The 15,085-nt window shown below is 35.7% G+C and overlaps 1 protein-coding gene across 4 annotated transcripts in view; it reads left to right on the top strand.

The window, feature by feature from the left end:
- tdp1 (tyrosyl-DNA phosphodiesterase 1) overlaps window positions 1–14,356 on the top strand; it is a 40,873-nt gene extending 26,517 nt beyond the window's left edge. For all 4 annotated transcript variants that reach the window (XM_051132885.1, XM_051132886.1, XM_051132884.1 and 1 more), the window contains exons 15-16: window positions 209–314; window positions 14,068–14,356. In XM_051132885.1, coding sequence (XP_050988842.1) covers window positions 209–314; window positions 14,068–14,141 — 180 coding nt within the window. In that variant the 3' untranslated portion in view covers window positions 14,142–14,356. The remainder of the gene's footprint in view (window positions 1–208; window positions 315–14,067) is intronic.
- The last annotated feature ends 729 nt before the right edge of the window (window positions 14,357–15,085 follow it).

Below are 15,085 nucleotides of genomic sequence, written 5' to 3'. Positions count from 1 at the left end.
ACAATGTGAATAATCCACTCTTTTTTTTATAAAAATAAGTAATATAATAAGTAATAACATGCAGCCTCTTTTGCAGTGTTGCTTCCATTAATGTTTTAATAATTTGTGTGAACAGTGAGAGTTCTGTGCAATAAGCAATTTATATTTATTTATATGCTGCACATCCATATTGAGTATTAATACATGTGCTTTCTCTTTGTATGTGTAGAATATGAGCACGTTTCCGGTGGAGAAGAACGTGTTCCCGGTCTCCAGCTCCTCCAAAGGCTTCCCAGTGCCTTTTGACCTCCCACCCCAGCGTTACTCAAGCAAAGGTGAGACTGAACATTGCGTCATTCCCCAGAAGAAACGCGACTAAGATTCGTTGTAGTCCAACCTTCATTAAAATGTCAGAGATGTTCCTCTGAACTCTGAACAACCACACACATTTAAAATGACAGCGTTACACTTCAATGAGGCATTTGCATCAAAGTTTAAAGGTTTGCTTAATACATAAAAAGTACACTGAATCATCGCTTGAAGAAAGGTTAACCTTTACTTTGAAATTCAGAGTTCAGATAATACCTCAGGAAACACTCTGTAGATATTAATTGCACAACGCAAAAAAGCAAATGAAAGCTTGCAGGGCAGGACAGTATCCATGCTAAATAAATTATTTTGATACAAGTGTCTTAATCTCTCTAACACTTGTTCGTTTTGTAGCTCTATGCATTCTGCTTAATTATAGCAGCCCTTTGCATAGTGAATAAGTGTGTTTTTCAAGTGTATATCACTGTATGTGATGAGCAAGGTGTTCAAAGACAGCTACTCGTGATGGCAAAGTGCGTATTTTAATTGCTGACAGCGGTGAAGCACAAGGGGTGTGCATGACACAATTAATGGCCATTTCATTTGCTGCACAGTGGTGTGCTCTGAGCCATCAAATAGGATTAATAATGAGGGAACATGACATTTATTGCCACCTGAATTCTCTCATGTTCTCATTTAATAATAAATGATTGATCAGAAATCAAAAAAATAAAATATTCATTGATATTCATACATCTAGCTAGTCAATTATATATATATATACGACCAGTCAAAAGTTTTTGAACAGTAAGATTTTTAAAGGTTTTTTTTAAAGATGTCTCTTCTGCTCACCAAGCCTGCATTTATTTGATCCAAAATACAGCAGAAGCCATAATATTCTGAAATATTTGTAATAATTAAAATAACTGCTTTATATTTAAATATATTTTAAAATGTAATTTATTCCTGTGAACAAAGCTACATTTTCAGCATCATTACTCCAGTTTTCAGTATCACATGATCCTTCAGAAATCATTATAATATGCTGATCTGCTGTATAATAAACATTCTTATTATTATTATTATCAATATTTACAACAGTTGAGTATATTTTTTTCAGGATTCGTATAGACTGCTATGGTGCCCCGATTTTGAACTTACAAAAGGCAGTTTAAATGTGGCTTCAAACGATCCCAAATGCGGTTGTAAACGATTCCACCCGAGAAAGAAGGGTCTTATCCAACGATCGGTTATTTTCATAAAAATAATACAATTTATATACTTTTTAATGCCAAATGCTCGTCTTGTCTTACTCTGCGTGATCTGTTAGGGTATGTTGAAAAACTCCCATCTCATGTTCTCCCTCAACTTCAAAATTGTCCTATATCGCTGTTTTACCTTTTTTGTTAAGGGTGTTTGATCTTCTTTGCATGTTCACTTTGCAAAGACTGGGTCGGTACTTCTGCAGCGATGTAGGATGATTTTGAAATGATTTTTGAAGTTGAGGGAGAAAATACAATTGGAGTTTTTTGACATACCCTAACTGTCTTGAGGAAGAATACACAGAGTTCAGGGAGAGCAAGAAAAGACAAGCATTTGAGATTAAAAAGTATTTAAATTGTATTTTTTAATGAAAATTTCGACCGATCGTTTCGCTAGATAAGACCCTTCTTCCTCGGCTGGGATTGTTTACAACCCCATTTGGGATCGTTTGAAGCTGCATTTAAACTGCATTTTGGAAGTTCAAAATCGGGGCACCATATCAGTCCATTATATGGAGAAAAATGCTGAAATGTCTTCCTCAAAAAAACATAATTTCTTTACGACTGAAAAAAGAAAGACATGAATATCTTTGATGGCAAGGGGGTGAGTACATTATATGTGAATCTTTGTTTTGGAAGTTGACTTCTCCTTTAAAACAAAAGAATAATAATAAAATAAAAACTTTGACAACTTTGCCTCCTAATTTCAGAGCACCGCCGCACACCACCGATATGTATGTATGCAAAAAGTAAAGGATGTTACTTATCAGCTTGCCGCATACCGGGCCTGCCATTTTATGTAAATAAGCGTTTTGGTCATGAGTCAAGTATATGGCAGTTTGGTAAAACTGTGCCTTGTTATGACTGACAATATAATTGCAGATGAACCCAAACTATAGCCTGCAGGACATGCTGATGACACTAAATTAACTCATTATCATCTGCTGGGTAATTACAGTGTTTTGTGATTCAGACTTCTGTGCAAGTACACAGATTCAGAGGCAGAAAGCTTACAGGGACATTTCAGCATTTTTACATTCAACTCATGCAGTCAAAAGAAAAAGAGATTTCACATTAACATTAGTGTGATAACATGGTGTTAAAACCATTAAAATAATGTTTAAACCTTTTATTTTTAGCACAATTATTTATCAGGGCTTACAATTATGCATTTATTGTCTTATGAAACACATATTTCAGTCCAAGTCCAGTAATGGAGAAAGCACAGTATGTCATTTCATACTTATCTCCATTTTTTTTAACCTAGGCTTATAGGAAAAGGTGCAAGAAATGCCATTCCTTTGTTGGAAGTGTCATGATATTTAACTATGACTTGAGGGGCAAACTTGAAATGAATTATGGTCTTAGCTACGGCAGTTTTGCAGAGAAAAATAAAGCACCTGATGTTGTCATGGCACCTGATGTTGAAAATAGAGCATACTAGAAAGCCGAACATGTGATTGTCCTATGTTTTGAGATTGCTTAAATTATATTTTATTCTGTTTCTGGGTGTCCATCATCTGACATGCTACTGATAACATCAGGCTTCACTAGTACTTATGTCAGTCTCTGTCAAAGACCGTTTGATTGCCCAGCCCTATAATTGCAGAGAAAATCCAGCTGTCATCGGCACTGCATTCTTAGTAAATGAAAATAACAGCGCTATGGGCCCTGCCCCTGACACGTCAGTTTGACGACCTTTAATCTTAGTGAGAAAATGGAGGCGGCAATCGATGGTACTATTGAAACCAAGGGTGTCATCAGTTTATGAACTGAGGCAGAAGCCCTCTGTGGTTGCCATAGCAGCTGAGGTCTTTTGATAACAGAGGTTTCACAGCCATGAAGTGGGATGAGTAGGCGTGGCCTGCAGATCAAGAGGAAAAATGGGTGTCTTCTCAGTATGTTTAGTGAGCTGGAGGTTCTGCACTGATTATGATGCATCAGTGTGGTTTTTTTAGCAGTAAATTGTCTTTAGTCAATCTTTTTGTCTGTGTTTAGAACATTATACTTGTTTCTGCAGTGTGTATAATATATACTACCATTCAGAAGTTTTGGGTATACTTTTATTTTAAGGATGCATTAAATGTATAATATTTAAGTTTTTTGCCACTAGAGGGCGCATATTCAAAACAAACAAGAAACAAAGGCATAGTTTGATGATGCTGTGAATGGGTGTGGAATCATGGGAGTTGTTGTCTTCATCCTCACAGCCGATGCAATCCAATGGGACTCAGGCAGAAATCATGTTCTTTGATGAGCTAATGTATTAAAGACTTATTAAAGTCACTGTAGTATGAAGCAGGGTGGGGCTGAAAGTCATGGAAGCGAAACGAGGATGCTGGAGCGATTGCTAATGAAGGACAAGTGCAATACACGGCTCGAAAGCAGCAGCAGAGCTCTTATTATTGCTACAGTAGTTTCTGCTTTTTCCAGCCATGTGTATGTAGAAAAATGCAGCGCTGTTTTATCATACTAGATACATTTGAGTGTGTTGAAAGTTCCATTATAATGCTACTCGTTCATCACCTGTCTAATAAAATGCATAACAATAAAGCATCTTTGAGGTTTCCATGTTTTCTACAAAATAAAACTGGAAAATCGAGGGTGTATGACATCATTGGCAGGCGACGCAGTGACATGGTCTGTTACGCTAATTAAAATTGCTTATTTCTCTAGATTTAAACATTCTTTGAAACACTGGGGATAATGTAAGCGCATAAGTCAGCAAAATATATAACACTGTTCTAGTGCTTTTTAGATATATAAATAAAAAAGTCTTACATATTATGCTTTTAAATTGATCAAAAGTGTCATTAAAGACATTTATAATGTTGCAAAAGATCCCTGTTCATTTGAACTTTCATGTCATCAAGTAATCCTAAAAATGGATCACGGTTGCAATTTAAAATATAAAACAGTTAGTTTTAAAGAAGTTCACTTCCAGAACAAAAATGTACAGATAATGTATTCACCCCCTTTTCACCCGATGTCTTAGTTTATTCAGTCGTAAAGAAATTAATTTCAGGATTTTTCTCCATATACTGGACTTCAGTCGTGTGCCCTCAATTTTGAATGTCCAAAATGCAGTTTAAATGCAGCTTCAGAGTGCTCTAAATGATCCCAGTCATGGAAGGAAGGTATTATCTAGCGAAACGATCTGTTATTTTCTTAAAAAAAAATACAATTTATATACTTTTTAACCTCAAACGCACATCTTGTCTCGTCTGCCTGAACTCATGTCGGAAAACTCCTATCTAATTTTTTCCTCCACTTTCAAAAATGTTCTACATCGGTGTTTTACCTTTTTTTTTTAAAGGGTATTTGATCTTTTTTGCATGTTCACTTTGTAAACACTGAGTCGGTACTTCTGCAGTGATGTAAGATGATTTTAAAGGGGTCATCAGATGCCCTTTTCCACAAGTTGATATGATTCTTTAGGGTCTTAATAAAAAGTCTCTAATATACTTTGATTAAAAATTCTCAATGGTTTTGTAAAAAAACACCCTTTTTACCTTGTCAAAATGAGCTCTGCAAAAATCATCTCATTCTAAGGGGTTGTTCCTTTAAATGCAGATGAGCTCTGCAAACCCCGCCCCTCTCTACTCTCTGTGGAAAGATGCTATTGTTTACATTAGCCGCATGTAGCCGTGTTTAGCCGCTAAACTTCCTAACTACCACGTTATAAGGAAAGGCGATTGCAAAGATTCATAAAATAACCCTTATACTCACTTCTGCTGTAAGTGAAGCTGGATCATGAATGATTCGTGCGAACATAGACGGATATATGTAGATCGGGAGGCGCATTCCCTTCACAAACAAACGTAATCTACTGCATCTTCAGCGGCTCAGATGTCGGGAGTAAATGACGACCACTATGTTCATTATTACATCCAGCAACACAACACCTCAATCGCTCAATCGGAGATATTCTTGTCTAATTTACATCCCTGCTCCAGCATCGAAACAAAGAGGGCGGACTGTGACGGCTGATTCAAGGTAAATCGCTCATGTCAATCAACTATCGTGGGAGCGGCCTCTTTCGGTGTGATGCCACACCGACAGGCATCTGAGAATGGCTCGATTTGAAAAAGGGAATATTATTTTTACAGAATAATTAAAAACCACTGCATGGATTTTTATCATTATAGGGTAGATTTATACATACACTGCCAACACACATTAATGTTCAAACAGCATGAAAAAGTGAACTTAGCATCCGATGACCCCTTTAAAGTTGGAGGAGAAAATAGGATGGGAGTTTTTCAGCATATCCTAACTGTATTGAACCAGAAAAAACAGAGTTTGACATCTCGGATGACAAGGGGTGAGTACATTTTCTGTAAATTTTTGTTCTGGAAGTGAACTTCTCCTTTAAGGAGACCTATTATGCCCCTTTTTACAATTTGTAATATAAGTCTCAGGAGTCCCCAGAATGTGTCTGTGAAGCAGAGGTCTTCTCTGGTCCTAAAATCAATACCCGACCCGAATCACTTCTTACCTGAGCCCAACATGCATTAATTAATTTTTTTGAATGAAAAACCTGACCTGAGACAGACCCGATGAAATTAGACCCGAGTTTGATGGTATTTAGGCTATTTTCGAAGCCGATTGGACTCGAACGTAAATGGCATTGACGTGTACACAGCTCTCAGTCAGTCAGGAAAAATCCCCGGCATCCTGCTGACTAAATTGGCCGCTGCTCTATTACTTTTATTTATTCATTTACTTGTTTATTATTACTTCAAATTTATGCCTGTCTGAAGGATAAATGTTATTTCTGAGTTTGGCTTTCAATTGTAACCAGAGGATTTGAAAAATAAACGTGATAGTTTGATAAAAAATTAAACTGATAGCCTAATAGATCATGGATTTGCTAGTGTAGTCTGCAGTGTTATTTAACTCTCTCATCTCCGGTGAAAGGCTTCTGCACACAAAAAAAGAAAAGCCCTGCATGAACACACAGCATAATAAAGCAAGTGGATTTTTCTTTTCTACATGCGTAAGTTAAATGGGTCATCAGATGCACTTCACTTTTACATGTTGTTTGAACATTAATGTGTGTTGGTAGAGTTTGTACAAATCTGCCCTATATGCCCTATGATAAAAATCCATGCAGTGGTTTTTAATTAATCTGTAAAAATAATATCCCCTTTTTCAAATTGAGCCATTCTCAGATGCCTGACGGTGTGGCGTCACACCAACAGAGGCCGCTCCCACGATAGTTGATTGACATGAGCGTCTTACATCAGATCAGCTGTAACAGTCCGACCTCCATTGTTTCGATGCCGGAGCAGGGATGTAAATTAGACAAGAATATCTCCGATTGAGTGATTGAGGTGTTGTGTGGGTAAACGTGCTAAATGCAGCAAAGTAAACAATCTCTCAGAGCAGCTTCTCACTCCACAGAGAGAAGAGAGGGGCGGAACAAGCAGAGCTCATTTGCATTTAAAGGAGCAATCCATCAGAATGGGATGATTTTTGCAGAGTTCATTTTGACAAGGTAAAAAGGGTGTTGTTTTACACTATTGTTGAGAATTTTTAACCAAAGTAAATTATAGACTTTTCATTAAGACCCTAAAGAATCATATCAACTTGTGGAAAATGAGCATCCGATGACCCCTTTAACACAAACAAAACGTAGGCGACGCATCCCGGATAGTTTAAAATAGTTCAGGTCTTATCGGGTCCATTCAGAAAAAGCACATTATTTTAATTACCCGAGACCTGAGGCTGCTAATACCGAACCCGACCCGTGTCCGAGGAACTCGGCAGTTTTGGACCTGAACCCTCTGGGGTCTCAGGTCGGACATTGGATTTTCAGATCCAAGTGGACCCATAAAGACCTCTACTGTGTGGTTTCAGCTCAAAATACCCCACAGATCAATTATTATGTCATTATTCAATAATTCAATAGATCAGTTATTATGCCTATTTTGAGTGGAAGCAGAAACACACTGTTTTAGTGCATGGCTCCTTAAATGCAAATGAGCTGCTGCTCACCACCCCCTATTTCAGAATTGGGCTGTGCCTTTACAGCTCATACCTTAGATATTCTGCCAAAAGACATCTGTTTGGTTTTGATTTTCATGTCTATCGTGTTGAAATCATGGATTTAAAGCCATGTTAGTTTAAACTTCTGATAAAGGGTTTTCTGAGCGCACAGAAAGCGACTGTCACGCGGCATGCAAATACTAAGCTCTCTTAGTTCTCTTAAATATCTTATTGCACTTTAACTGTCATTTACACACAAGTTTATGATAAAAACACAAATGAGTTATAAAAACAGTCAGTTATGTCTTTGAAGGTAAACAGCTGGGAAAGAAATCGCATGTTTATATTAGTCTTGTCTCCTCTGACGCTGGGACTCAGAAATAGTGTTCTGTGCTCGTCTGTGCAGCCAACAACAAAACAGTCAGCGTGGTTTGCTAGAACTAGTACACCGCTGTTGCTTGCGAAAACTAAATGTCAGCACTGTAGGTGAAAACATCCAGATTAAGGGGCGATAATATTATAATAAGATCCTCTTCCTACATCACAGGGGGAGCGAAATCTGAGCGGCTCGTTTTTTCACATGCTTGCTGAGAAAGGCTTAACAAGTTACTGTGTTGTACTTTTTTATGTTTTCTGGGTTGGTAGATACACCAGGGACCTTATTATAGCACTTACACATAGAAAAAGTTTTTTTTTTCTGTATTTTTAATCAAATAAATACAGCCTTGGTAAGCATATAAGACTTTTTTTCAAATACATTTTAAAAAAATCTTACCAACCCTAAACTTTTGAACTGTAGTGTATACTTTGCACAATATGCACATAATTTATATTATAATTTCAATTTAATTTATATAATACTGTTTTTTTTCAATATATTTTAACCTAATATTTAATCAGACTGCCAAACATTTGTACACAAATCAGGTTGAAATGCAATTCCAAGATTGTTTTGCATTGACATGCTGAATTGCATTTATATCTAACTGAATTATTAGATTTTTTTATAATAGAAAATAAATTAAGCATATTTTAGTGTTCTGAAATGAGTGCAAGTAGAGAACAGAACAGTGTCTATGATTCTCCAGTCGTCCTCTCAAAGGGTCACGGCCAAGACAGACAGCACTCATTGAAAGCTCAGATGAAAGTTATTTCCACCAAGGCCTTTTGTAGTGTCTCTCTATCAGTGCACAAATGCTTAATAAAAGCACTTCATTTTCTACAGACGAATGCTTATCCAATCAAATCAAATGTGTCATGTCAGTGTCCTTGTTGATACTCATTTGTGTGATATTCAGTTCCCCACAGGATCTGTTCCAATGTCATTTGTATACGCAACTGTGTGTAACAATTAACTGTAATGGAGTCACACAAGCGTTTCTGCCTCTTCAAGTCACCCAAAGCTTTACTACTGTGTACAACCCCCCACGACTATGCAGCACACTACATAATACCCAGAAGACCATTTAAGACCTATAATTAAAGCTTTTAGGAAACAGACAGATAACCCTGAGCTTTACAAAGCAAATGTGCAATTGCAAACTTCTCTGCACGCGCCATGGCAACAGCTCTTCCATTGCTGACCTTCTTCACATAAAAGAAAATAGATGAACATGTTCAGGTAAAGAGAACATCTTTTGCACTTGATTTCAGTTTTGCATAGCTGTTTGCTTGGAACTAATCGTGGCTCAAGTGTTATTTCTGTCAGATGCTCTGCTTGCCAGAGCACCAGCATGGGGTTAATTTTTAGTCATTTGAATCATTTTGAATGTAAGTTCCAAACTAATCTGATTTCATATCTAGAATGGTTTGGAAAAAAGCAGTTTCTCATATAGGAAAAAACTTTTGGGGACTTAAGATATGATGTCTAGGTTATACTGCACCCTAAAATCAAAGAAAATAAATTAGAGGTTATATTTTTTAAGAAAAAATTTTAGGACCATTTTTGCATTCTAAAATTTTCATAATGCAATTTGCACATTTTAACCTTAAAAAAAAAAATTTAATTCCAAAAATAAATATTTTAATGTATTATCATGAATTAACCAGAGGTTGCGTTAGACTGTAACATAGTCTGTCATGTTGACGGACAGGGTCGTAAAATTCTGTCATAATCTAATATTACCCGTCCTTTTAATTTTCATGTTTTAACTATAATAACACATTTAATTGCTTTTATTTTTGTTCACATTTTCATTTTTTAATTATGAACCTACAGGATGATATATTATAAATCACTGTTGAGATTAAAAACTCAAAAGCAAAATGTTCTTATATGGGACCAAGGACCACAAAACTAGTCATAAAGGTACATTTTTTGAAATTGAGATTTATACATCATCTGAAAGCTGAATAAATAAGCTTTCCATTGATGGATAGGACAATATTTGGCTGAGATGCAACTATTTGAAAATCTGGAATCTGAGGGTGCAAAATCAAAATATTGAGAAAATCACCTTTTAAATTGTCCAAATGAAGTTCATAGCAATGTATATTACTAATCAAAAAATAAGTTTTGATATATTTACAAAGTATGTTCATAGAACATGACCTTTACTTAATATCCTAATTATTTTTGGCATTAAATAAAAATGTTGATCCATACAGTGTATGTTTGGCTATTGCTACAAATATACCCATGCTTATTGTCAAAAAAAAAAGGTTTTCTTTACGTAAGGTATGATATCTGTTTTTTGTGTGTTTCTTAGACTATTATTTTATGTCTAAAAGGAGTTTTTAAAATATTATTTCTATTATGGGGAGGGGATATGTCAGTGATTATGGATTTTTAATAAGAGCATCCGTCATGCTCACTCTCACAGTTCATTTCATCTGAGCCCCTGCTGTCAACACCTGTGATATTAATACAGACCAAACCCAGTGACAGACTCAAATGTATACCTCAAAGAGTTTCTGCACCTCTATATTAAGACAAACTTAATACATTTCTATTTCTGACCTGACTGCTGCTTCTGCTCAGTGATGAGAAAAGGACAGTTTAATTTCCGTCTAAATCAGCTCAGAACTTCTCATCACTTTCTGCTTCTCAAACGGGCTCAGTCTCAGCTCACGACTAAAGAGTCGTGCTCAGTAGATACTTGAGCCCAGTTCTTTAATTCAGTGAGGAGACCGCTGAGTGTTGCTTAAGATCCTCTCATGAAATATCTGTCAGCAGTTCACCCAGAATGTCCAAGCTGCAAATTTCCATCCAATGAAGTGATTGTTATCCACAGCTGTGAAGCAAGTTTAATTTTTAGGAGAACTCTTCCTTCCAGAAATATGAGGTTGTTTTTTATAAATGCTTTTTTAATGTTCAAGAACAGATCAGGTCAGAAGTGTGTCATTCTTGTTAACTTTCACTAATCATTTTGGTAAATTGCATGCCATTTTGATGCACCCATTCTGCCAAAAAGACAAATCGTAGATGGTTATGATGATTAGTTTTGCCTTTACTTCCTCTTCACGTTTATTGGTGCTGTTTCAGGCAACAATTAAGCCTGGATGGGAATGTTTGTGTAGCCCTACCACTGTGTGTTCCTGCTGTTAGATGAAAAAATTTTCATTATTGAAAGTTCTTGAAATTGGTGTGCTAATTAAATAATTTAGTAGTTTGTGCTACAGCAATCATCGCTTTTATTATTATTGCTCATACTCGGGCTTAGAAATCTCAACAAACCCCTAACTTCAAGTATTAAATTTTAATGCGTAATTCATCCTGCACCATTTGTTCAAAACTAAATAAATGAGAGGTTTAAAAAACTAATTAAAATGACAGAAACAAAAAAACAAGTTTAAACTTAAGCTAAAACTAAAATGAAAACAACATATTAACTTAAAAACTAAAGTTTACCAATCATACCAATCCACTGACCAATCATAATACTGAATCTGCCATTTCGTCCAACAAACAAATTAGACAGGAGAGCAGATTAACTTCAGTGGACTTAAACTTGAAAAATTGTGTGTATTGACATCTTTCTGTGGAAATAAAATACGTTCTAATGTTCATTCATGTTATTTTTCGTTCTTAAAGATGATCAATTCTCATGTCATTAATCTAAATAGGCAATACAGTGATCTGTCACAAAACATTAAAGAGCCATAAAACGGTATTGTTTGAATTTCTTTTAAAAAAAAAATGACAGCATTTTTTCATACCAGAAGTAACCTGCTCTGTCTTATCTGTCGGTGTGTTGTCAGTTTCGTATTTATAGTAATTATATATAGTAATTTTGACACATATCACACGGGCAGCAAGAGTGCTGATTTTGGCTTAAATGTGATTTTATACAGTTGTTCAGTAAATAAGTTGATATTGTTATTTTAAAAACGTGTTTTTGCTCAATTTTGCAGAGAACATATTACCACTGAAGCCATAGCAGAATTGTTGTGCATCACTGAGCAACACAGCGGTGTTTAGTGTCTGAATGAATCCGCGTTTTGAACAAATCGTGTGAATCAATGATTCAAAGGTCCATTCATAGAGAGAGCCGTTTGCTTCTTTCCTGAATGAATCAGCCATTTGAACGAATTGAATGAATGACTCATAAAGACATTATTTAGTTTCTTATTTAAAGTATCATTTCATTAAAAAAAAAATAAAATAAAAACATTAAAGGAAAAGTTCACCCAAAAAAAAAATCTGTCATCATTTATTCACCCTCATGTTTTTTTTATTGTCATTTTATTGTTTGAACAAATTATCTTCTTTTATGTTCCATAGTTTACGTTAGGCCGGTGCAGCCTATATGTTTATGTGTAATTAATTTTATATCAAATAAAATATTTCTTTCTAAAGCTACAGTTTGTAATGTCTACTTGATATTGTCTTATTTAACACAAAAATAGCTTTAAATGATGTTTTGTGGGTATTTTAACAGTCAAATTTATCAAACTTATTTTGCGATTAATTCGATTATTAATCGAAACGTCATGTAATTAATTAGATAAAAAAATTTACAGCCCTAATGTGTGTGTCTGTATATATATGTATGTATATGTATATAAATGTGAAATATGTATATATGTAAAAATAAGACAAAGGTTGACTATAATATGCCTCTGTATTTCTGCGAGAACTCATTTATAGGAGAAGTCCACTTCCAAAACAAAGATTTACATATAATGTACTCACCCCCTTGTCATCAAAGATGTTCATGTCTTAAAGAAGTCGTAAAGAAATTAGAAAAAGAAAAAGTTTTTTGAGGAAAACATTTCAGGATTTTTCTCCATATAATGGACTGATATGGTGCCCCGATTTTGAACTTCCAAAATGCAGTTTAAATGCAGCTTCAAACAATCCCAGCTGAGGAAGAAGGGTCTTATCTAACAAAACGATCGGATGTTTTCATTCAAAAATACATTTTAAATACTTTTTAATTTAAAATGCTCATCTTGCCTTGCTCTCCCTGAACTCTGTGTATTCTGGCTCAAGACAGTTAGGGTAGAAACTCTAAAATTGTAGAAAAACTCCAATCATATTTTCTCTCTCTTCAAAAATGGTTTCAAAATCATCCTACATCGCTGCAGAAGTACCGACCCAGTCTTTGCAAAGTGAACATGCAAAGAAGATCAAACACCCTTAACAAAAAAGGTAAAACAGCGATATAGGACGATTTTGAAGTTGAGGGAGAACATGAGATGGGAATTTTTCAACATACCCTAACTGTCATGAACCACAACAAAAACAGTCCAGGCAGAGTAAGACAAGACGAGCGTTGACCTTAAAAAGTATATAAATTGTATTATTTGTATGAAAATAACCGATTGTTATGGAAGATGAGACCCTTCTTTCTCAGCTGGAATCGTTTGAAGCCGCATTTAAACTGCATTTTGGAAGTTCAAAATCAGGGCACCATATCAGTCCATTATATGGAGAAAAATGCTGAAATGTTTTCCTCAAAATACATAATTTCTTTACAACTGAAGAAAGAAAGACATGAACATCTTGGATGACAAGTTGGTGAGTACATTATATGTGAATCTTTGTTTTGGAAGTGGACTTCTCCTTTAAGATAAGTGACTGTTTTTTTTCCTGTATGCAAGTGTAATGTTCTCATATCACAGGTATTATATCTAACCAGTTTAACAATGAACCGTTTGATTCATTCACCACATTGATGTTTCTCATGTGCTTTTTAGAGGTATTTTAACTACTGGGTTGTTTGTGTGATTGAATCCAGTTGTGTCAGCTGGTTACCATGGATACTGCTGTTCTACAGTCTTTTCTAGAAGTCTATATCCTATAATTCACATTTTGTGCACTGATACAGTCCACACACTACAGTGGTTATGCCACAGGTGAGCATATATCGCAAAGCAGGTCAGCCTTCAGGGAAAGGTCAGAACCTTCTCTTCTTTCCATACTGGGAATCTTTGTTGGCCCAAGGCAAATATGCAATTCTGCATCATCTCAAAGTATCATGAACTCTGCCTGGAGCCGGTCAGAGACTACAAGACTGTAACTCTCTAGGGTTTCCATTAATGCATGCTGATGTATTTCAGTTGTGTTTTCTTCTTCTTGCAGATAAACCGTGGATCTGGAATATTCCTTACACTCAAGCCCCAGACACTCATGGAAATATATGGGTTCCTTCTTGAGCAGTTCAAGGTGCTCATCTGCATAAGACAGAATTATCATGGAAATCAGACCAGCGTTTCTCACTCCGGGTCTTCGGGACTGTTCAGGTTCACCCTTATGAGGATTTAGACATCTTAATGACACAATGGTAGATGTAACTGCACCCTTTGCATCACAAAGGCTGCTTTGTAATCACAAAAACTGTAGAGATGTTTAGTTATGACTTAATTGTAAACATTTTGTAAAAAGCCCAAATAAAATCCATTTTACAACTGGAAAACCTTGAACTTAATACATTTTTAGTAGCAGCGTCCTTTTATGATTTGTTGAAAGAACTTATGTTTATCTTGAAGTCCAGTAATGTATGTTGAAAATAGCAATCAAATGATGTTGTTTTTCAGCGAAGCAACCATTGTCAATGGCTTTGACCTAGTCATGTTCACTCCTTGATTTAGAAACCTCAGAAGCAGGTAACGGGTACCATTTATTTATTTTTTTGTAAAAATCTATTTTTCACATCCATTTTACGAGCCAGATTTGCCGTATAACCAATAGAGTTCAGATAAAAAGAAGACTAAATGAAATGGTGAAAACATCTCAAATTGGTCTTCTTTGAAAGTTTGATTATGGACATGTCCTCTGAAATGAATTCCGGGCGAGCTCCAAGGGTGAATTGATTTTTTCATTCCCGGCTACAGTGATGCAGTAATGTGTTTGAGGAGGACTCTGCTCCCCCGGCATCAGTGATATATTGAATGTGTTCAAAATACAGAACAATTGGTGCTGTTTTCTACTCGTCCTGAAATTGTCATGTTGCCTAGCAACATTGGAAAAGTTAACTCTACCTTGATACCGGAATTCCCTGTGGCCCCAATCATTTTTTTTTCTTTAATGAACAGAATTTTGATTCTGTGCATTATTTTAGGGTTCACTTAGACCTCTGGTCCAGCACGTCTGTATTTAG

This window comes from Labeo rohita, chromosome 17 (assembly GCF_022985175.1).
Source record: "Labeo rohita strain BAU-BD-2019 chromosome 17, IGBB_LRoh.1.0, whole genome shotgun sequence".
NCBI classification, from domain to species: domain Eukaryota; kingdom Metazoa; phylum Chordata; class Actinopteri; order Cypriniformes; family Cyprinidae; genus Labeo; species Labeo rohita.
Note: the sequence above shows the minus strand (reverse complement) of the source record. Positions and strands in the feature narration are given on the sequence as shown.